The sequence below is a fragment of the Rhea pennata genome, chromosome Z, assembly GCF_028389875.1.
Source record: "Rhea pennata isolate bPtePen1 chromosome Z, bPtePen1.pri, whole genome shotgun sequence".
Classification (NCBI taxonomy): Eukaryota; Metazoa; Chordata; class Aves; order Rheiformes; family Rheidae; genus Rhea; species Rhea pennata.
The window spans coordinates 33,005,548-33,029,442 of record NC_084702.1 but is presented as its reverse complement, the minus strand read 5'-3'; the positions used below and the strand labels follow the sequence as shown (position 1 = coordinate 33,029,442).

At 42.9% G+C, this 23,895-nt stretch overlaps 2 protein-coding genes across 2 annotated transcripts in view; one reads left to right on the top strand and one right to left on the bottom strand.

Annotated features, from left to right (window-relative positions):
• The window catches only part of SHC3 (SHC adaptor protein 3), a 58,294-nt gene extending 57,119 nt beyond the window's left edge, over positions 1–1,175 (top strand). The window contains exon 12 of the mRNA XM_062599673.1: positions 1,047–1,175. Within this exon, the coding sequence (XP_062455657.1) occupies positions 1,047–1,175 (129 nt within the window). The remainder of the gene's footprint in view (positions 1–1,046) is intronic.
• A 9,820-nt stretch (positions 1,176–10,995) lies between these two features.
• On the bottom strand, positions 10,996–19,120 carry S1PR3 (sphingosine-1-phosphate receptor 3). Its single transcript, XM_062600135.1, has 2 exons — positions 19,051–19,120; positions 10,996–14,176 (listed from the first exon to the last, which is right to left on the bottom strand). Exon 2 carries the CDS (start codon positions 13,992–13,994, stop codon positions 12,852–12,854), a length of 1,143 nt encoding a protein of 380 aa, XP_062456119.1. The 5' UTR covers positions 13,995–14,176; positions 19,051–19,120; the 3' UTR covers positions 10,996–12,851.
• Positions 19,121–23,895: the final 4,775 nt, after the last annotated feature.

Below are 23,895 nucleotides of genomic sequence, written 5' to 3'. Positions count from 1 at the left end.
TAATAGTTTTGCCAGTATTTAATTGTAGAGACTGAAATATTTTGGACAAGGTGCTTGCTACAGCATAAACTGATTTTGGAAATTTTTACAGAAATTGTTGTCTCTCTCTGAGAAAAGTTCAAAGAACATGGATGATGTTCCTCATTTTAAAGGAGTGCTCATATGCTTTTTGCTGGGGCCCGCTACACCGATCCCAATGTGAGCCTTTATTGTGGCATGACAGTGGCATGAGAAGCCCTGTGTTCTTCCTGGGGAAGCTGTAGGCCTTAACTCACTCGGAACATAGGAAGCAAACGCTAGATGTGGTTCTACCATTCAAGATCATTTCATAAGAGAAATTACTTTTTGGCCTACCCTAACTTTTGACTGTTTGACCTTGCGTTCTCTTTTCAAGGGTGTAATAGCTCACTTAGCAGGTTGCCAGTGCAGAGTGCTGGTAAATGTGCTCGAACAACGCCATTCCCTTCTCTGAAGTGTTTGAATTTGCAAAGCCCAAGTGGGTACTGTGCAGCACAGGGCAAACACAAGCCAAACACGCATGATGGTTGGATCATTTCTGGGGGAAGGGAGTTTTCAAGCAGAAGTGAGGCAAGTCTTTTGGCATCTGAAGATCTTTGTGAGAGGAAAAACAAAGTTGCTGGGGCATGGAGAGAAGAATTAGGGGTTGGCACCTCTCTATACGTCTCTCTGGAGGGACAGCTCTTTCTGATGAAAAAGGCGAAAATACTTGAAGGAAGCAGGTCATTTCTGGAGGAAGAAAAGTAGATTTAAAATTCTGGCTTACAGTGAAATAAAACGTCATTTAAAAGGTTTTCAGGTAAGCCTATGTATGGTGGCCTGGCCCACAGATAGCAAGGAAAATGTCTATCTGGAAAGAGGAGAGAGTAAGACATAGAAGAATTTACTCCAGAAATAGCCAAACTTCCATGGATTTTGATGGGAGAAGGATCAGTCTCTTAAAACTGGGGTAAAGAAACAAAGGCATGATTAACTATTTTGTTTTATTCGTCTTTAATGTTTTTTCTTGAATCCTTTTTTTTTTCAAGGTTCGTACAAAAGATCGTGTCTTTGACAGCATAAGTCATCTCATCAACCATCACCTTGAGAATAATTTGCCAATAGTTTCTTCCGGGAGTGAACTCTGCCTGCAGCAGCCTGCTGAGAGGAAACAGTGACTCAAGATAACTTTTAGCTTTTGTAATTTGCAAGCTATCACTGGTGGAAATTGCAGATCTGAAAACATGTACATTAAAAAAAAAAAAGGCATATTCATATATATTTCACCAGTATGTTTTCTTTAGGTTTAAGAAGCCCCATCTCACATGGTACACTTGAAAAATCTCAATGCTTTATGTGGACATGAAGTCAAAACAGAAGGCTTTCTTAAAAAGCAATTTCAATAAAATTGTTCTGATTCTCTAATGTGAATATTGATAGTGTATATATACACATTATATATAAATACAGTATATATTTATATTTTTCAAGTCAGTCTGTTGAAGGTATGGAACTAATCTTCTGTGCCATGTGTTTTTAATAGAAGAAACATGCCAATTGTGATTGTTCAGATACGAATAGCATTCAGCAGTCTGAATTTCTTGAGAAACTAAATATTGGGAATCTGATTTATAATTTTAATCTAAAAAGCACAATTATGAGGAGAACACAGAACAGAGTACGCTGGTTAAATACCAGGGAGATTGAATTCTACAACTAATATTCCAACATAGAAATTTAGCATAAAATAGTTTTTAAAAGCATTATGCAGTGTCACTGGTTTCAAAAGCAGTTTATCTTTCTGATGTCAGGTTTGAATTCTTATACGATATTATTCAAAACATTTGTAACTTGCTTTAACAATGACTTGATGTGATTTCTCTGTGTACGAGGTATGTGCATTTGATCTTTCTAACAATTATATAACTTAATATTCTACAATTTTAATTTATTAATCTGAGTGCGAAGTAGTTCTCTGCTTATGGTGAAGATTTAGATGTCCTTGACTACCAATCTCCAATGAGATGTTACATTCTGATTAGACAAGTTCAAATAACTTGTATTTAATAGATTTAATACAAGATATATGTAGTTGGTCAAAGACCTAGCTGAAAAATCTTTTCTTCTTATAAACAGTGAAAACTATCATGACTCAGTGATCAGTTGTGCAAATGATGTCACTTGGATTTACTTAGTTATTAGGTGCCTCTTCCCAAAGTACCACTTGAAGCTGGCCTTCAGCATGTGCTAGGTATCAAAAATGTACTGCTTATCTCTAAATATCAAGTTGAAAAAATATATATACACTAAAGATGTATTTTTGGCAGAAATATCCTTGGCTTTTGATATTGGGAAGTGTTTTAACAAAGATTTGTGCTGTTCAAACACAAGCACTATATGAATTTACTTTCCTATTGTATGAACCTTGGTTCTTATTTATGTAGTATCATCAAGAGCCAAATTCAGTTTGCATTTTGATGAACATAGTTTCTCTAAAGGTAGAATTTGTGCCAGAGTAACTATTGTCAGAATTTATTTTGTGTCCCAAGGTCTTCTCTGACACAAATAGCTCAAATCAGATCTTCATATTCGATCTACAAAGGCCTAGCCTCAGCAGGATAAGTCTAGGTTAAGCACCTGCCTACCTTCAAGAACTCAATAGGAGTATGTAGAGTTAGATTTGGTTTTAAGAATTTGTTAAATTGGGACAAAACTTACTGAATCTATTCAGATAGGACTGCTGTGATAAATTTCTGAAAAATTTTTTTTGTACTTTCTGCTTTGAAATACAGTAAAGTTGCCACTTTAGACATTTGTTTCCGGTTGATCTCACGAACAAAAATGATGAAGGCACCTAAGACTAATCATGTGACTCATGCAATAAAAATACATTTACTTCTGTGATCAAGGCATTCAGAAGCCAAACTAGGACATTAAGTGAACTGGATGCTTCTGATTCATGTTGTTACGGATATTTATTAGTTAGTAGTTGATATTTCTAGGTTTGAGTGGGCACTGAGAGTGAAGGAAAGAAATTAAACGCTGCACTGCTAGTGGGATGAATGGATAATTTTCAAAGTTGCTTCAATCTTTTACCAGTTTGGAAATTAAGAGGAAGTGAGGAGATCTTATACCCGCAAAGCAGTAGCCATCCAACTGTCCTGGCCATGATGGTAGGAAGGAAAATATTCTATTCTGCTGAGTGTGCTTATACCATGAAAAGTGACTCCGTTAAGATGGGCACCTGGTTGTTAGGACTGGATCAATGGCTGTAGCTGAATCTTTTTGTCTCTTGATTTGCTCTGCATCCATGAAGGCCAGAATTCCAATATTTAATAAAACTGAGAGGATTCTGATTTCTCTGTTTCTTCACAGAAACTGGGCCTTTGGCATATCCAAATAGTACCTAAGCCTTAACCCAGTGCTCTTTAGAGATCCATATTTTCATTGTCTTTTATGCTCATACTGACAAATTCCCTCTTTTTTAAATTTATTAAAGCTATGTTTTTTCTAACCTCAGAACTTGTAAGCTGAAAACAAGACTGAAAGTCAAGCCAGATGCTTTTGTTGTCATCAGTAGGAAAAAATCTGAGGTAAAAGGCTGAGAAATTGAGCATGTTTGTTTTCTGTTAGAAAGCAGGGCTTCAGGAATATCAAGATTTTGCCTGGGGAGAAAAATAGTTTCAAAAAAAAGTTCATGTCTGCTTGGAAGAACCTAAGTAATAAATTTTGTTTTGGGTCTGTATGTTGAAACAAAACATTTTGAAGTGAAAACATCTAATTAAAAAGTAGAAGTTTGTTTAAGTGTTATATCTGAAAATACTTTGAGTCTAATATTGCAGAATATTATTACTCCAAAAATTGTTTTTGAAGTTTCATCTTTCCCTTCCTATGCATACTAGAATCTATTGAAATATACTACAGGATGTAAATTCAGTTTTCCAACCTGCTCTATTTAGCACTTTACCCTGGCATTTGCTATGTCACCAAGTGAACCTAATTCTAAAAATTAAACATAGATATATATAAATAAGCGTATGAGGTCTAAGCCTAAGTATCTTTTAGTTATGTCTATAACAGAACTTGCCTATTTAGCTTCATAAAAAAACAGATTTTCCATAAAAACAATTGAATGATAATATGTTACTGCACATCTAATGATTTATGTTTAATATAGACTGACCAACTGGAAATTTTAACACGCTTGATACACTTTATTTAAAGAGCATCCGTGCCTCAGCACATTCCATTTTGAAGCATTTCAGTTCCTACCTTTTTCACTGTATAAAGCACTTGTCATTCCGTGCCCCCATCTCTCTACAGCTATGCCCCGGGAAGTTGTTAGTATGGTATAACTAACTGTAAGAGAAGGCCTTTTTGGCACTTAAAACATCGGTAGGTATCACTTCAATAAGTGCTAGGTCTCTAACTTTCTCAGGCACCTCTAAAAATCCTACCTTCTGCCTATGTCTTTCAACTTCCTAAATACCTAGTCAGTATACCCCTGGAAAAATGTGACAAGAGATGGGTGTATAAATGAAGGCATTTATGTACTCTGATACATGGTAAGCATCTGAAAGGTTCTCACAGAATCATAGAATCCTAGAATTTGTAAAGTTGGCAGGCACCTCTGGAGATCATCTAGTCCAACCCCCCTGCTGAGCAGGGTCACCTAGAGCATATTAGACAGGGTTGCATCCAGGCAGGCCTTGAAGATCTCCAGAGAAGGAGACTCCACAACCTCTCTGGGCAACCTGTGCCAATGCTCCGTCACTCTCACAGGGAAGAAATTCCCCTTCACGTTCAGGCGGAACTGCCTGTGCTTCAGTTTTTGCCTGTTGCCTCTATTCCTTTCGCATGGGACAACTGAAAAGAGTTTGTCCCCGTCCCCTTGACACCCTCTCTTCAGGTACTTGCACACATTGATAAGATCCCCCCTCAGTCTTCTCTTCCCCAGGCTGAAGAGGCCCAGCTCTCGCAGCCGTTCCTCACAGGGCAGGTGCTCCAGCCCTCTGATCATCTTTGTAGCCCTACGCTGGACTTTCTCCAGTAGCTCCATGTCTCTCTCGTACTGGGGAGCCCACAAATGGATGCAGTACTCGAGATGAGGCCTCCCCAGGGCTGAGTAGAGGGGCAGGATCACCTCCCTCGACCTGCTGGCAACACTCTTCCTAATGCACCCCAGGAGACCATTGGCCTTCCTGGCCACAAGGGCACATTGCTGGCTCATGGTCAGTCTGTTGTCCACCAGCACTCCCAGGTCCTTCTCCGCAGAGCTGATCTCCAGAAGGTCAGCCCCCAGCCTGTACTGGTGCCTACGGTTATTCCTCCCTAGGTGCAGGACTCTGCACTTGCCCCTGTTGAACCTCATGAGGTTCCTCTCCGCCCAACTCTCCAGCCTGTCCAGGTCTCTCTGGTTTTACCAGTCTCTTGCCTGTAGCTTCAATAACTTAGCAGCCAGTTAGCTGCATGTTTTGGAAATCTAAGCAGGTGGCAAAGAAACACAAAAAAACATTCTCCATTGTAAAAAAAAGCTTGGCAGAAGTATTAAATTCCCCAATGTACATTTCAGAAGCTCTGCCTCCAAAGCAAATGTGTGTATTTTAAGCTACTCTGTTACTACATCCAGATTTCCCTTCTCAGCAGGTCCATTGGTAACAAAATACACGCTAGTATTGCCTAATTTTAGTGATTTCTACTGAATTTTGTAAATTCACTTTTTCAATAAAATCCCATCTCTTAGAGTCATGGTACTGGACCACCACTCTATTTTTAAAACTATGAAGTGCACTGGTATCCCAGCGGATAGCTGAGAAGACAGAACTGAATAAGAAACTCCCAATATCTTGCAAGACTGTCCAAATTCATTTCAAGTCTGATGTGAAGAGACTGATTATAAGTTTTGTTTCCAGTTGTGTTGCAACTGTGTGAATCACAGGCATTGAAAATGCATTGCATTCTTTAAATAGCACTTTTAAAAATGAACTAAATGCTTCTGATTCATTGCAGATATATAGTAATTATTGAGTGAAAACAAATTTTCTAGTGAAGTTGGCAGTGACAGATCTGACAGCTGTGTTGCCGTCACGTTACCACATCTTCAGATATTTCAGCTGTCTCACAAGCAATGAACTCTTAAAGGTAGGAAATGCAACTTGAAAGCAGAATATCTTTGGACTTCAACGGGACTTTGGGCAGTGCGAGGTCTCTCAAGCTCCCTTCACTAATAGAAGAAGAGGCTATTCAAATTGGCCAGGCCTGGATGGAGACCATAGGCAAAGGAGATCCTGTTTCCATGGCTTACTGCTGGGGGCTTTGCACATGAGAGTAGGATATAAGGTTACACAGTAGCTGCCCTCCACTTCCAGCCCTACAGGGTTGTCAGTAAGAGTCACCACTGGTTCTACCAGAAACCTCTCTGCAACTTGTGCTTGTTCAATAAAAGCTTGAATGAAGGCTATAGGCCTGGGACCAAGATTTCAGTACAAAATGTGTACTAATACATGAAGAAAATTTAGATGTTTACTAACAATCTGGTAGATGTCATCTGCCACCTCTAAATTTTCTGTATCTGGGGTTCTTTTATTTTTTTGTCTTTGCAGAATAACATGCTCACATTTCTTAGCATCATGATCTGTAAGCATCATGTTGTGCAGTAGCAGGAGGAGAATTCATAAAATTTATATCACAGTGCAATTGTTGCTGGCACATTAAGTGCCAGATGCCAGCTACAATGCATTCATAACAGAATCTATGCATTTTTATATTTCTGCAAGTAATAAATGTTCCATTTGAAAGCTAGCTGAGTTCTGTAGCCTCCAGGAAATTTGCAGCTCTAGAGCAGAAAATTGCAATTTGTAAATATTTCCCCATCAGATTACAAATCCAGCTTTGAAGCCTTTGTTCTTAGCATCCAAAGTCTACACGAAGGAAGTAGTAGCATCAAGAATGTATATTAAGCAAACCGTATTTGCATAAACAAAATCTGTGCTGAAGTAACAGATACACTTCCATGTTTAGCTTCCAGATTAAAAAAAAAAAAAATGTATAAAATCCACATTCAGATTTACCTTAGTCTACTGTCAAAACTAAGTTTGCACAGTCTTCTTCCTCAAATCCATGCTTGCACCATTTGGGCACCAAGCTGTCACGGTATGGGCAAATTCCCATGAGAAGCTCTGTGCTCAGCCACGCTCACCTCTGCTCACTTGCACAGTGCCTGTGGACCTCACTCACAGCTGCAACGGACGCGGCTGGAGCGAGGGCAGGTCTTTGGCAAGCATAATGCAGCCACGTGGCGGGCAGGCAAGTTAAGCAGAGGCTTGAATAGGGACTGAAAGGCTCTCCTGGGAGAGAAAACTCCAGGGACAAGAAGTGTGAAGCCTGGAAACATGTGTCAATGGGTGTAAAAGCCACTCATGAGAGTAGAGAGCTGCCACCAAATTATAAACACGGTAACTGGTTGATATGGTTAGAGCAGAACCTCTGAGAGCAATTGCACAAAGCCCAGGCAATGCCTCAAGCTCATCCCTTTCTGAGACATTTATGTTTCTAAGCCTTGATCTGTTCCTTTGCATCCTCCAACATGAGCATCTTGTATGACTTCCACTGACAAAAAGCAAAAATCTTTCTTTTTTTGGTCTCAGTAAAAGAGAGGAGATTTCAGAGCTATGTATTTCTAGGAAAAGGACTGCATAGGGGAAGAGCTACATTGAGGGTGTTTGAATAATAGAAGAGACCATGGAAAACAGAGAAGAAGCTAAGGTGACTCATTCTGCTGCTGTGCTTTCTGGAAGACTGGAAAGATGACTCAGACAATGATGGTAGCCTCAAATTTTGAAATTAAGATGCAGATTTACAGTTTACAGTGTTATCATGGAAGTTCAACAACATGCAGTAAATACAACAGCTTTTTCCAGCTTTTTCCTTTTTCTTCAGACAGGCAAAACCCACCAAAAACTCCAGGCAAATACTCATTCAAAAAAGTGAAATTTCATATGAAGTAATGAATGTAAAGATTGTAATTGGTAGAAGTATTTTGTGTCCTTTGTGGCTGGATTGGTGTGATAACTGCTTCTAAGTATTGCAGAGTTAAATCTTGAAAGAAACCAGGTTTCTTCTTTTGAGGTAAATGTTTTTTTCTTTGCATTGTGTAGACAGCAAAAAAAAAAAAAAAAAAAAAAAAAAGTGACTATTTTGCTGTAAAAGGGAGTTTGGCTGTACATTTGGTATTTATTAGCATTTATTACTTGAAAAACATTTTAAACTGAGAAGTGCAGGAAAAAGTGTGTGTGTGAAAATATTGTGATCATTTATATTCCCAACAACTTTTGTGACTCCAGACTTGAAATCTGTTGTGAAATTACTAAATCTCAAGTTTTTGCCGGTCTGCTGATTGTATTTTGATTGTAGAGGCAAATTCTGTCTCTGAGAAAGTCCTTGAGGAGCAGGATTTGAAGTATAAGTGTTGTGCAACTGTTTTTTGATTATTCATTTTGTATATGAGTAACAGGAGTAATAAAATAACTAGTACTACTACCAAATCTAAATGTAGAGAAAGCGGGCCTGCATCTGTTCTCCTGCATCCACGTTCCCTAATAGCCTTTTTGGGTTTTTTTCATATTCATTGGAGAGATGCCTGCTTTGAAGCAGAATAAATGAAACTCTATAGGGCTTACTTGGACAGGGAGTATTATTAAGTCAATGAACTTCTCATTTCAGTAGAAACAGGGACTAAAAATGACAGAGGACCAAATAAAATACGATCTGTTTGACCTCAGTCACATTGATTTTGCACTAGAGGAGCTAGTGATGTTGACAGAGGTGTTGCTTTCCAAGAGGTCCGCTTTGCCAAAATATCGTTTTTTGGAAGTAATTGCCCTTCTTTCTGGCCCAGCTGGTGGCCTGGCCTGGAAAGGTGGCTCTCCCGCCTGGCGCGCTGCATGGGGGAGGGTGGCCGACTGCACAGCCTCTGTTTGGCAGCTGGTGGCAAGGACAGCTCCCGGGCAAGGGCTGCTGTGCCCAGGAGTGGGGACAACCCCTTCGCCTTGGCAGGAAGCTCAGCGGGGCTGATGCTCCCAAACCATCTCCCTCCCACCGGCCACATGGGCACCTCGGGGCTGTGGCCAGCCTCATGGTGGCTGACCAGAAACCCCCTGAGCCTTGCTGCCATGCCGGCGCCTCCTGAGTTTTGCCATGAGCAGGGATGGGCTCCAGGCCCAAGGTGGGATCTGGGTCTGCAGCTCCCAGTGAAGTCAACGGCCGAGCTAGTGCTGCTAACTATATTGGTGAAAATCTGGAGTTAAATGGCACCAGCAAAGCCAGTTAAATGTTGCCGGCAGCAAAGCTCAGCAGGAATGGACCAACTGCTCTCTGGATCCCAGCTTTTCCAGCTCTTACAGAAGCATATTTTTTTTTCCATTTACCTTATTGGAGCAATTGGAAATGACAAACTTTGTAGGTGAGGCTGGATCTTTAATTACAGTTGCTTATTGTAAAATGTGCCTTTCTTAGAGAACAGCTGTGCACGTTGCTGTTTGTGGAGCAGGTAAGCCTAGGGTCTGAGTCTGCTCCCAGGAAATCAGAGCCAAAACTTGCCTCTGACTTCGACCATGGCAGATTCGGAGCCAACTTAGCATATGCGGTTGACATAATGTTCTTGTACACAGTGCTTTGAGGCATGACACCTGTAATTTAAATGTATACTTTCTATAGAAGTCCAAAACCTTTTTGCATTTCTATGAAAGACGACTGCTACATAACCACTTTGGTTCAAAGGTCTGCGATTTAAATGAAAGTTTTCTAAATGTTTATGGTACCTAATGGGTTGAAAACAATACTCTGTAAGACTGTTGGCAAGAAAACCTCTTGTGAAAGCTTTTTTTCTCTCTTAGGTGGTTTCTTTTGCATTTCTTTTGTAATCCAGAACAAAAATAAATATTCCAATTCATGAAATAATATGAATGAAATGTCTGTCTGCTTTATAGTTTTTGCTATAAGGGAGACCCAATTCAGATGCCTTGTAGGATCAAATCAGATGATGAACAACTTAGATTCAGGGTTGTGTTTTAAGGAATTTTCTAATATTTTAGAGGGAAATAAATCTTCTCCAGGAGCTCTGGAAAGAAGCTTTCTCCAGCTTCAAATATAGGACATCTTCCTGTTCCTTTACAGTCCACTGCTATTAAGCCCTTGGCTTGGCCTTCTCTGAAATTGTACTCTGAAATCTTTCTTAATCTGGCTTTCAGCTAATATGTCTTAGTGGGATGTAGCCACTGAAAAGTGTGTCCCCAAGAGATATTTTTTCTGTTCAGTCAGAAGTACTTTATATATCAGTTTTGTATGTGAACCCACAAGCATTAGGAGCCTGCTGTCAAGTATGGCATGGCAGTAACCCAATAGCCGGGGCTAGAAACCCGCTGTTAAAACTCACTTTTAAGGGCATGTCCTTGGACTTTGTCTATTACAATTTTTCATTTTTCTTTCTCATCTAAATATGGAGAATCATGCAAAACATCCTTAACGTGAGAGTTGGTGTTGGGTCAGCTGCAATGTTTTCTCAAACAGTTGCGTTGCTAAGGCCCTTCTCATTTACTATAGCAAGGAATGCTGCTGTGGGCCACCACCTCTTGAGCTAACATTAAGAAATATGTAGGCATTTTAGTAGGCAATTTTCACAGACCATTTAGGGGAGATCTTTGAAATGAAAAATACAGCCAAATAGCCCTCTAAGATCTAAAATCCAAAACCACGACAAAGGAATGCAATCACCTCTATTTCTAACAGCACTGCTAACCCAGCCTGTATTTCTGCAGTTTTCACTCCTTTATCATGCTTGCTCTTTTTCTCTATGGGCGCTGCTTTTCAACATTTTTGGTAGAAAGTATTTCATATTTGCTACTAACTTTCAACTGATTCTTTCAAATGCAACTTTTGTTTTCCTTTGTTCTTATATTTGCCTAATAGCATAAAATTTATAGACTGTTACCACACAAAAGATAACAACAATGCACACCTCTATATTTTAAAGGCTTTTGCTACATACATAACATGATTTATACACTGTACATACTTGGAAAGAGTTTTTTAATGCTGTTGCGTTAAATGATTGAGACAGGAGTAAAGCTAAGAATCAACTTTTACAAGTTATGAACTTAAAAAAAATCCCTCAACTTTCGATTGTGCATAAGGCAAGGTCTGGTTTGAGCCATTAAACAGGAATCTTCACAAGAGCCCAAGAAAATTGGATGATTACATTCCCATCGAAAGATGACAGGAACTCATTCGACCATTTCCCTTCAACCTCCACTGAAGCCTCCAACCCTGAAGTACTAGTGACAGAAGTACCATGGACCATGTTCATGGGGACCTGACCCCAGATGTTTATGATGTCTTAACCCTTAAATCCTTAACCCTTAAACCTTAAAGGTCACTGGAGCCCACTCTGAAGCAGGCCACCATCCTGAATGGAGCCCAGTAACGCAGCGATGAACCATGGAGTTGTTTGCATAGAGGTTTCTCTGGAACAACCTCCCTAAAGAATAAGTAGCTCCAGGAAAGGTGGAAGGTCTTCCAAACTGAATGGGCTCTCATTCCAGATCCAAGGCAGGGTCAGGTATATATATGAAGATATTCACTTTGCCATGATCCTGCTGCACTGCATCTTCCCTCTTGTGTCTGCAAAAGCACCCAGAGGCTGGAGAAGCGTAGGTCCCACCGACAGACACTGAGATCTCGTCTCACTGGCTGGACTTCTTCCCCGACTGAATCCATAATATGATCCCATGCCATGGTAGTGCCTGGAGAGAAAATGAGGAACTCCCCAGGAAAACCTACTTGTGGTTCATTACTTTCTGAAATGATACTTCTCCTTTTCAGGACTGAAGAATTTCAGCTTAGATAGTGCATTTACAATGTACACAGGTTTACATGGATTTGACATACATTTTTAAATACATTGAAAATAGTAAGTAAAAATATATGCATTGAAATAGTACATACACTTGATATACTTGTTATTGTTGGTCATATTTTAACTATTTTAAATAACAAACATATATACTCTTTCTCAATTGTTATTTGCTACTGTTTGTTATTTACTATTGTTTAAAATAAGTTGTGAAATGTCAGAGTGACAACCGTCATGTTATCTTTCATTGAAAATAAAGTTTGCCTAACAATGAAAAAAAATAAAAATACTGCATTGATATGGCATATTAAAGTTCCTCTGTCAGTTTAAAGCTACTTCTTCATACGTTTTCAAACATCCTCTTTGAAACACATCTATCTACTGGTATAATTTGTCATCTTACACTGTATACTGCAATACGATGTTTAGCATATTGTAAACTCTTGCCAAACAATGACTTTTTAATGAGGAATTGTACAAATATACAGCTATTTATACTACATACATGTAAGGCCATTAACATAACAGCAAGATACATATAACTATAATTGCCAACATATGTAATGAGCCTTTTTCCCAATCAGCAACAATCAGACTCATCTTTAGATCATTAGTGAATGGTGATGGTTCTGATAGATCTTATAGATGTCTTGCAAGATCAGGCAGTGCCATATATAACCATATATATGCAATGCCATCGCAGTGTACAATGTCACTGGATATGCATGGACTCTGTCCCGGCTGTTGAGTGGGCAGCATGAAAAGTTTTCCTGAATCAGGCACGTTACTGAATGAATACCCAAAACAAATGACTGCTGATAAATAAGTCCTCAAAGTTAAATAAGTGGTTAGTGTTTTCCCCTATGATTTAAGTGCATGAACATTGGAACTCCATTTGCAGTTTAACCCTAAAAGCCACAGAAAAGTCCTTGTCTTGAGGAGAATTTTATTTACAGAAGTTTCCATTTTGAAATGAAGATTCATTTTTCTCAATGATACATGAGGGAACATTCATATGTGGGAAATCATCCTTTGGCTTCTGGGTATTGCTGCTGCTGGATTTACTTCGACTGTGATCTGGCGTGGGCTGAATAGGCAAGGATCTTGCCACTTTGGATTTCACCAGGCAGCCACAAACAAGACGGAAGAAAGCCCGCCGCATTTCCTTACTGGCCAAAGTGTAGATGATGGGATTCATTGCAGAATTGATGACGGCCAAAGCAATAAACCAGTTGGCTTTGTACAAGACAGAGCACTCCTTGACCCTGCAGGCCACATCGATGAGGAACAGAATGAAGAGCGGTGACCAACAGGCAATGAAGACGCCAACGACGATCACAACTGTCCGAAGGAGAGCCATGGAGCGCTCGGAGTTATTGTGGTTAGTGACGTTGCGGCTGCTGGACTTCACGAGGATGTAGATACGTGCATAAAGGATAACGATAGCTACCAAAATGGCTATGAAGATACTTATGCAGAACACAACATACTTCTTGGAGTAAAGAGGCAAAATTGTCGAGCAATCCGTTAAGTTGTTTATACAGTTCCAGCCGAGGATGGGTAAGGCACCCAAGGAGACTGAAATCAGCCAGCACGTTCCAATGAGCAGGAACACTCGGTATTTCTTATTCGCATCGTAAGGCCTCATTTTAATCATAGTCAAATGCCTCTCAATAGCTATTGCTAATAAGCTGAAAGTGGAAGCTCCTAGGGCGACAAACATGCTGCCTTCCCTAATGAACCAGATTGTGGAGGACAAGCTCAGAGTTTTCTTCCCAGACATAAGTATGTTTACTTTGTAAACAATCCCAGCTAAAAGATCACAGAGAGCTAGATTGCCAATAAAAAAGTACATACGGTTGTGAAATTTATTATTTTTCCAAATGGCAATCAACACCATCAAGTTTTCCAGGACTATAAAGCTACACAAGATGAGAAATGCAATAGTTGGCAGGTCTACCTTATCAGTTGCCTTTTCTCTTAGAATAAGCTTTCCTGTGTAATTGTAATGCAGCGCGATCAAGGAGTCCATCTCCTCGCCTCCTTGGGGGCCACCGAGAGCGGCAGGTGGCACAGTGATGGCTGCCATCACTTGTCAGTCGATGCAGCTCTTCACCTCTTTTAATATCTCATGAATTTAGTTCCAATAGTTTTCCACAAGAGGGAGATCAAGCCACGCTCCTCCAAGCACTCCTCTGGGCAGGCGGCGAAGGTCCCAGGCTCCAGGGCTCCTAGCATGGTAATTCGGGACAGCAGCTCTCAAATCAGGCCCTGAAAATGAATACAGCAAATGGTCACATCAGTCTCACTGGCATCTGATGTCACCTGCAGCCCGCAGGGGTGCTGCTGCCATGGTGAGGGGTACATGGACTGTGCATCTATCGAGGTGGCCCTGGCAAAGCTGTCAGTCATGGTCTACATGAGCACAGCCCTGCCACAGAAATACAAAGCCACTGCGAGAAACTGCTTAACAGTACAAAATCAGGCTATTTATAATTGAGAAGATGCTCTGATAATTGAGAAGATGCTCTAAAAAGCAGTCACCATAAGACCAATCCTAATTCCTACTCACATTAGGTGGTTTTCTCCTGCCATTGTTCAGATAAACATATTAAGTCACATCTCTGGAAGCACCACATAGGTAAAAAATAATTTCACAACACTGGGCTTTTTGGTCAACTTTACTTTTTTTCCCCCCCTTTGCTTTTGTATACAAGAGGTATATTTAGTATTTAAAAAAGGAGCATGTTATAACATCTTTAAATGTCCTTTTGGTTTTCCTTTTGTTTTTCTTTAAATTATGACTTGGTCTAACCACAAAGTTTTCCCATGGACTTTGATATAGTGCATTTTCCCAGCAGATTCTCCTAGTTGTCTTTTTTCCCATTGCCATATATAAATATTGGAAGAGACCTGCACAGCTTAGCAAAATATCAGGCTATGTTAGAAACACTTTTAAGATCTTACAAAAATGTTAATTTAGATGCTGTACACTCTAATGAGAATCAGTGCTCATTCCCCAAATAGTAAGAACGAATGCAGGGACAATTTTCCAGCTAGGAAAATCCAATTAGGATGGGGATGAGGACAGAACTGGTTTCATCAATATAAAAAGTTTTGCTGAGTGGGAGACCTCTCTCTATTGGTCCAGAACGAAAGAGCTTATTTTCAGGAACTCTTTAAGAGCTAGAGCTCTTACCAACCTATTTACCTAAGTGTGACAAGCATGTTGTGAGCATGTGGAAGACACCTTCAATGGAAGAGTATTGAGAGAAGAAACTGAGACACTTCAGCACCTCCCAGGGTCCAGCACATCAACAGTTGGTGGTCACCAACTGTTCTATCTGTGGTTCAACTTGTGGTCTCTAGACCCCAAGGAATCTCCGAATTACCCTAGGTAACACAGATAAGCAAGCTTCTTGTCACTAGCCTTAAATTTACTACATGAGTGTTTGTACTTTCACTGGAAAATAGATAGGTTTCTGAAGATCATAAAAACATGAAAGCAACTGGTATTCTAGCAGCCAGATTTGGATCTTTGAGAAGTGTGAGATGCATTTTCAAGTGCGCTCTGGAAGAGGGGAAGAGCAAACCACAGCCCATATGAATGTTAAGTGACTTAAAGAGTGACACATAGCCCTTTTTCCAGCCCTCCCTTTCCCCAGATTCTTTCCTCCAGCAAAGAAATAATCTGACAAAAGCCTATGGTGACTTGATTTGAATTCATGAATACATTCAGGAAGTTTTAACATTATTTCCTGAGAGACTAATTTACCTATTACTATATTTTGCCCATTCTAAGCATTAGGCCCCAACTAGTGGGGTGAAGAGACCCCCAAGATGAGGCCCATATTATCCAATAAACGCAGCTGAAGTTTGGTGTCCTGAGTCGTCTCTCTGACGATGAGACAACCCCCTTCCCCATGCACGTCCCAGGGACAGATCGGGACCCTCGAGTCACTGATGCTTTTTGTGAAGCATTTCTGAAGCTCTTCAGCGGAGCAACTTCACCTCAGCTGAGGTTCAGTGCAGTTGTAGCTCAGTTACAATCTGCCCACTGTTATCACAGAAACCATCACAGCCTCTCACTGTATTGGCTTATAACAAAATGTCACTGTAGCCGTATGAATTGCAAGTGCTTCCCGCTGTACAATAAACAATTATATTTGACCAGAAAGGTACTTGTTAACTCAACCACCAACATTCGTCACATTAGTCGACGGCTGCATAATGGAGTCATATGCAGTATCATTTAAGAGCAGCGCTTGCAATAAAATAAATATTTCAGTAAGGCTGCTCCAAGCCGAGTCATCCTATTGCTAGATCAACAGACAAATGTATTTCTTTCTGTGAAGAAAATGATACTTTGGACTGATGATGATGACTTTATGAAAATGAAGACACTGGACTGTGTCAGTCACCACTCAGCAGCTAAAACTCTACTATGGACAACGGTGCTAGACCAGCTCCTCCAGCTGAAGGCATGGCAGCAAAATCAGCAGAAAACACACTGGGTCTCTTCTTCCATTGCTCCTAACGACTTCTTCTGTTAAGATTATCGCAGCAACTTTAGGATCACTGTAAAAGTAAATCTTTGCCTTCGGCACCCCTGCGGCAAGACAGTGGAGACTGTAACAGTTATACAAAGTCCCCGCTGCAAGACGAGTCTTGCCGCCACCTCTGCAAGAAGCAGCATTACTCGTCAGGACTCTCAGAGAATGGATCTTGCTGGCAGGTCACTGGAAAGTTAATATAAATAACAGTGTAATGAATTGAAATTTATTCTTTCCCGCCAGCAGCATTTCAAGGTAGTATTTTTTGGCCATATTTCTTTTTAAGCAATGCACTCATATTTTTCCTGCTTTGTAAGCCGCAGCTCAAGACCACCATTCATTTTTAATAGTCAGCAAATTTAAAGTTGGTCACATATTATAATAACAGGACATCAACAGCCAGGTCCAGCGTATTTGTGTCACTGCTTCCTGACTGCTCTACAGTTTGTTCCTCAAAATGTCTTTGTCCTGGTTGCATGCAAAGGACTGATCAGTATTTGCAAAGTATGGACCTCAACTTGGACTCCTAAAAAAGAGCCTGAAAAATTATGCGGGACACATTGTGTGTGGAGTATTGCCTTGGTTAGGCAGTACTTCAAGCCCTCGATATTGAGGGAAATTACAGAATCACAGAATTGGTAAGGTTGGAAGGGACCTCTGGAGATCATCTAGAAATTAGCTCTGATCACTCTAAAGCAAGTGGGAGCATTCCTATTGCTGCTCCGCCAGGTACCACGTCGGGTATGAAGCAGAGGATGGATCTGGCTATGCTTCCTCACGGATGCTGTGGCCAAACCAGTCACAGCCAAATTGCTCAAATACAGGAAGCTGTGGCCATGTGTGGGGCAACTCGGTTCGGCTGACCTCGGTGCTCGCCGTGGCCGGGACGGAGCGAGCAGAGAGTGGCCATCCGCGGGCTCCTGGGAAGCTTCCCAGCCCCACCACCGGTTTTGCAGTTCCCAGAGCTGCAGAAGGCCCTGGGGCCACCAGGGTGCCTCTGCCACCCGCGGGGTGACCCCCCCCCCCCCACCTCGTGCCGTGGAGAGGGCTGCCGTGTACCACCCTGGCGCAGGCAGCCCAGCCGGCCCACGGCCGTCCTCAGGGAACGCGCAATTCCCACTGCTGGGCCAGCAATGGGGGGGGGGGGGAGGGGCTGGACCTCCCCCTGCCCCAAGTGGTGTTGATGGTGCCCCGGCAGGAGCCCCCCGGCAAGCCGAGAACTTCTCTGACCATCTCGCCCCAGTCACCCGGCGCATTACAGTATGAAGAGCCAACAAGAGCTTGTTTTTAAAGCCAAACTGCTCTCAACTTTCACTCACGCTGAAGTCAAAGCAATTTGTAAGGCGCAATGTGAGAACAGGATTTAACTTACTGTCTCTTACTTTTGTCCACACCAGACCGTATTACGCTATGCACTCAGCACACCCAGCCGCAACTGAACGATAGCTCAGCTGCAAACTGTATTTTCCTACCTCCCAAGCATCAATGAAAAGACCTGACCGAGGAGACCCCCAGTGCAGCCACATTCCTGTTCGCCCTTCTTCTCCACGCACAGCCATATGCTGTGGCCACAAATGACAATTTTAAGAAAGGCAAAGTGAGGAGACACGAATGCATATTCAAAGCTAAACTTGTGTATATTTCCTTTATTTCTGAAGCCTTTCCTGATGAAAAGCAAATACGTGTAATTTTTCAGGCACACCCTTGCAGAGTTAAATTTAAGAACAGAAAGGGCTTCGGAGAACAACAGCGCGTTTCAATCCACATTGCCGCTCTGAAACTGAGCTGTGCTAGATGCAAACAGAGTTCAGACAACAAACAGCTGCTGCAGAACAATGTCTTGGACAACTCAAATAAACTTTAAAAAGTTTTTTTTTTTTTTTTTTTTTTTTTTTTTTTTTTTTTTTTTTTTTTTTTGTCTTTTCCCCAAATGAATGTGCTGGCAACTTATGGCCTAGGAAAAGCCTTTAATAAACGGCTATTTTTCTTGGCTTCTGGCTTTTGGACAACATCAGTTTGCATTTTGTAATCCCAGGTAGCGCACGTGCGTATCTCACACAGGAGCTCCTGACCGGTTTCCTTCTGCGCATTTAATCACGTTAAAAGAAGGCACATTTACCCCTTTCCTCTCACCGCTCCTAGCAAGCGCCTATTCACCTATTCCCCCACCGGCCAAATCAAGAATTTGGTTTGCAAATCGGCACGGCTGCAGAGCTTTCCGGAGCGACCGAGACCCTGCCCGAGCTACTCGAGCAGCACACCCATGCCCCGACGGCTCCGCGGCGTGACTTTTCAAGCACGGCTCCCCCGAGGAGCTCGGCTTTCTCGCCGACCTGCCCCCTCCAGCGCCCTTCGCCTCGCGTCCCGACCGGACCCGCTTCCCACCAACTCTGGAGCTGCCCCGACCGGCGGCGAAGCGCTTCAGGCGAGGAAACCCCCGAAAGCGCACGACTTTCCCCCAAAAGCGCACCGCGCCTGCTGCAAAACCCACCCAGGCGGAGCCCGCAACGCGGCGGCGGTGCTCCGCGCAGCCCCCCGCCCCGCAGGCGGCTCCCCCCACCGCGCCCCACCGCGCCCCACCGCGCCCGCTACCTGCTGCTGCCGCTGCGGCGCCGCCGGAGCCCGCCCGCCCCGCGGCTGCTCGGCGGGGCCCGGCGCGGCCCCGCGGGCTCCGCTCGCCCCGGCCCCGGCCCCGGCCCCGGCCGCGGCCCCGCCGCCCCGCCCCGGCCCGGCCCCTCCGCGCGGCCCGGCCCGGCCCGGCCCGGCCCCCGGGCCGCCGCCGCCGAGCAGGCTGGGCGCCCTCCCGCGGGCGCGGGGCGGGCGCGTCTCGGCCGCGGGCTGCGCTGAATCCAGCCGGCTGGAGGGGAGCGACCTGCACGTCGATCGCCCCGGGGATGGGAGCGGCACTTTGGGGGGAAAACCGGGAGACGGGGGGAGCTGAAATCCTAGAATCTCCTACCGGAACGTGCTTGTAAGGTGCTTGTGGGTACAGCAAAGCTTTCTGTCGGAAACGGCTGTGCTGAGCTCGCGCACAGGAGCGCTACAGCAGCGCTGCGTGTAGGGTTGCCCCGTCGTCTCGCCGCAGTCGGTGTTTTTCTTGGGAGCCTCCTGCCTGGAGCGGAGCATCCTCATGCTGGGACTGGTGCCACGGGCTCAGCTGTCGTGCTGCCTGCACTCCTGTCCAAGGGAGAGAGAAGTCCTGGAAGAAAGCTGAACTAGTCTTTAAAAAGCCACAAGTTTAAACAGAGTCAAAGTATCAGAACAAGTGGCATTCTTTGGTAATGGCTTTTAGTCTACTGAAGGTGACAGAGAAAACACTTCTGGTGCAGGACCTTTGTAGTCCCCCGTAGGGACTGCACAGAGGGCAGACACAAGGGCCCTTCGAAGCCAGTGGACCCGTAGGGCCCGCTGAGCTACAGATACGGCTATTATGTCAAGTAGTGGTGGTGCCAGCGTTATCTCTGTTGTCCACCGGTCATCTGCACTCCATGCAAACTGCTTTCTTCTGTGGCAGGAAGGGGAAGTAGAAAACTTCCACGCCACATGAAAGCCCACACAATTTTTACAGCAAATGGGACTCCTGGCCTCTGAATTGAGGTCTCTCATTGCATGGAGAAGTGTTGTCCAGCGGTTTCCCTGCAAAGCACTGCCCCTAGTAGCCCCAGAAGGTCTGTAGTCCTCATAGGGGCCATTTGCAGCATGCTGCCAAGTGCCAGGTCCCACAAGTCCCTTCTTTCATTCCTTATTTCCTTGTTTTTCCCTTACTACTTTTTTGTAGTAAGGCCAAAGAGAAAACCTACCATGAGTCTGACCTGCCTTCTTCAATCTGGCTCACTACTACCTGGTAGCAGCCCATTCCTACAAGGCCCCACAGTAGGATGGACATCCCCTGCAGAGGACCAGGAAGTGGTGCAGGGATGATGTGGCTCATGTCATCTCTAGCAGAGACCTCCAAACATGGTCTTGGCCATCCAAAGCCCTTCTTCAGCTGTGAAGTACTTACAGCAATGCAGTTCCACTAGTGCGTCCCAGGATCTCCCATCCTAGGGAGATGCTGGTGTCTCCATCACCAGAAACAGGTCCAGCCATGTGATGGGGTGGTGTCCGGCTGCTGACATTTTTGCAGGTCAGAGAGCAGCGGTTTCTAGCAGCCACCCGGCACCCCCTGCAGTTGCACCCCCTTTTATCCTGGGATAAGAGGACTGATAATCAAATAAAAGACAGAAAGCTAGGCTAGGAATAAGGGTCAGTTTTCATAGGAATGGGAGGTCATGGGCTGAGCTTACAGTTAAGAGGGTTTCAAATGATTTCTATTTATCAATATTGCATAGTTACAAATGAACACATAGAATAAATGATAGAGAAGCTGAAATTACCCCCAGACAACTGATATTGCAGTTTCTACTCAGACAAAATGGATTGTGTGACAAGATACTATGCTTTTCACGTAGTAGTTACAACTGAGTTTTGAAGACATTCCTTTTTTGGTTAGCTGTTTAGGACCTGATGTAGTTGTGGTCATTTTACTCTATCAAGATTAAAAAATCATTCATACTATATTTTATTAATGTCTTAGCTACAATTTTCCTTGTACTGATGTTCAACAAATACTTTAACGGTTTGTTATTGATTTAATTTCCTGGTGTTCCTGAGTGAACCTGCCATCATTTAGAAAAGGGCTCCAGGTGTTGTATGCAAGCAAAACACAAACAGGGCAATTTTAAAACTGTAATTCAAAATAGCATGCAATTTATGTAATTATTTTTAATCATATTTTAGCTCTCTACTTTTTCCACTGCTGCTGAGTTTATAGGGTTTTTTTGATAATGAGATATATTATGCATTGTTATGTCTAGGTAATGGAGTGCTGCAGCATATTTTAGTTTTTAACCACTTTTCTGTGTCATTTCTGTGTCAGCATTTCAGTTTTAAGCTAAGACTGAAAGCAATATGGTTTAATTTAGAAAGATTTAAAACAGAAATAAAAATGCAAATAAGTGAAGTTCATATTTTAACTTAATATGATATAAAAAAAAAGAAAAAAAGAAATGTTCTTTGGAATGCTTTTGAGCCCTGAACTGCAGTGACCAAAATATATTTGGTTACTACATCAAGAAAGTCATCTGTCAATTGCAGTTAAGTATAAGAAGAGATTTTTTGACACTTCAAAAATTATGACTGTTCTCCGCGTCTTCATGCATTGTGTACTATCAGTTGCACCCCCTTTTATCCTGGGATAAGAGGACTTATCCCAGTCCTCTTGAATATCGCTGAATTCTTTTGTCTTTCTCTCTTTGTTTTAAAAATGTCTGCCCTTTTTTCTTCTTCAGAAAGCTGTCAAGCTATAACCCTGGAAATCCCAAACATCACAGGAGTGCTCGAGGCCATCCTGCAAATCCTATCGGTTACTTCAGCATTTCTAAACCAGTTTTATCAACATGGTTCGAATTACAGCATCTCATGACTGGAATACATTTGAATTCAGATACTTTAAATGGTGCTCTTTGGAAATAATAGCATTAATCAGAGCACTGTAAAATATTAACGTTGCTGTAGTACACGGCGTTCTGGAGTTTGTCTTAGAAACGATCGATAGACACAATAACCAGACACATACACATCTTCTATTTGCGTCTCCCTCCTCCTCCCTCAGGTCATTATTTTGAGTGGTAAAAACGGAGAGAAGTTCCTTGCTGATAAGCTGATTGCAAGCTCAGCTGAAGGCTGCAGCTTTGGATGTCCTTTCTTCTTCTTTTGTGCAGCTGCAATGGCTTTTTGAGTGGTAGAGTCTGGTATATGTCATCTGTATACAATATATTTATATGCTATATATTGCAACTGTATAATGTGTATTAACTACCAGAATTACCTGCTTAACTAACCCCAAATCTGGTTACGTCTGCCGTGCTTGCCCTTCTGCGGGAATAGCGGGGCCAGCGCTGAGAGCGTAGCTGTATATTTATTATTAGGAGACACTCAGCCCCGCGTGCAGCTCTCACTGCGCTGACTGCACGTGTTAGAAGATAATTGTTATCACCGCGCTTTCAGCCAGACATGATGTAAAAAGCAAAACGGAAAGAAAGGAGAAGGAGAGACAAGGGTTCAATGAGATGTCAGACAGTAACTTGGGTTTCCCCGTCTGCCTCCTGTGACTCAACACGAATATTACACGCGCACTTCACTTCTGAAGGGTCCCCTCTCACCTTTCCCTTCCGCACATCGCTCCCACTGGTCCCGGCCTTTGCAGCCCCCTCCCTTGCGCTGCACCTCCGGGAGCAGGGACCCCTCGGCGGCACTCGTCTCACCTTGATGCCGGCTCTCTGCAAACTCGTCCCTCACGCGTGGCTCCCGCAGAGCTCCTGGCCCTGGCAGCAGCCTCGATGGTGTCTGCTGCCAGCTGCACGGCCCTCACACCGCTGCACACCGTCCTTGAAGGAGCTTATCCCTAGTGCAGCGTTACGGGGTAGGAACAGGCGTGAGCCCTTTGGAGCAGGCATTCTTGGCTATCTTTCTTAGGATGCCTGTATAGTTACAGAGAGATGTTTGCAACACTACTTTTCTGTGGCAAACACTAAAGGTGGATAAAAGAACAGCTCAGCTCTCAGCAAAGGGGGCCAGAAGTGGGAATTATTTTGTTTGGAAAGAAAATGACTAATGCTGTAGGTGATCTCATTGAACTCCTTCCAGATTAGCCACGAGCTGTTGTATGATTAAAGCTTAAAATAAATTTGAGTTTGCTGAATGGCTTCGACAGAAGAGAACCAAATTTTAATTAAGAGGGTATGTAAGGAAGCAAATCAGAGTAGATGTTATCGAATGAAAATAGAGGTGAATAGATAGAATAGGTTTCATTGCTGGGCAAGGGTCTCAGTTCCAGAAGTTATGTTTCTGACTGAAAATGGCACATTGCAGAATGCAGAATTAGCACATTCAGACTTTTAGTATAACTGTAGTACTCAAAACAACAGAATAGTAAAATGCCATTTTAAGATGCATTTTGCTTATTATTTTTACAAGAATTTTACCTGGTGGAAAGGAAATTCCTTTCCACCTGAGAGCTGATGAAGAACCAAGCCCAAGTGGTAAACATGAATCTCTGGCTTTCAGACTGAAAGCTTCCAAAAATGCTGAGAAAATGTCTACCAAGACCCCTACACTGATACAGGTGACGGCGAGGCTTCTGGGTAAATAGTTAGTTTTCATTTCAGAGACAGGCTGATCTCCAGGCAGATCCCATAGTTTATGTTTGGTTGCTCACCTGCATTTCAGACACAGTTGAAGAATGTTTCCTTCCACTAAAGTGAAACACAGAGCTGGCTCCCTGGCAGACATCCACTGTTGTGCACTGTGGCAGGCTTGGTGCACTCAGGCATCACTGCTTTACATCAGGGAAGGACGCAACTGTCTAGATTAGGAGTCTTGAAGGCTGAGGACAAG

Excerpts from the sequence above, each read along its gene's own strand:
- S1PR3 (XM_062600135.1), bottom strand. The coding sequence starts at position 13,994 with ATGGCAGCCATCACTGTGCCACCTGCCGCTCTCGGTGGCCCCCAAGGA.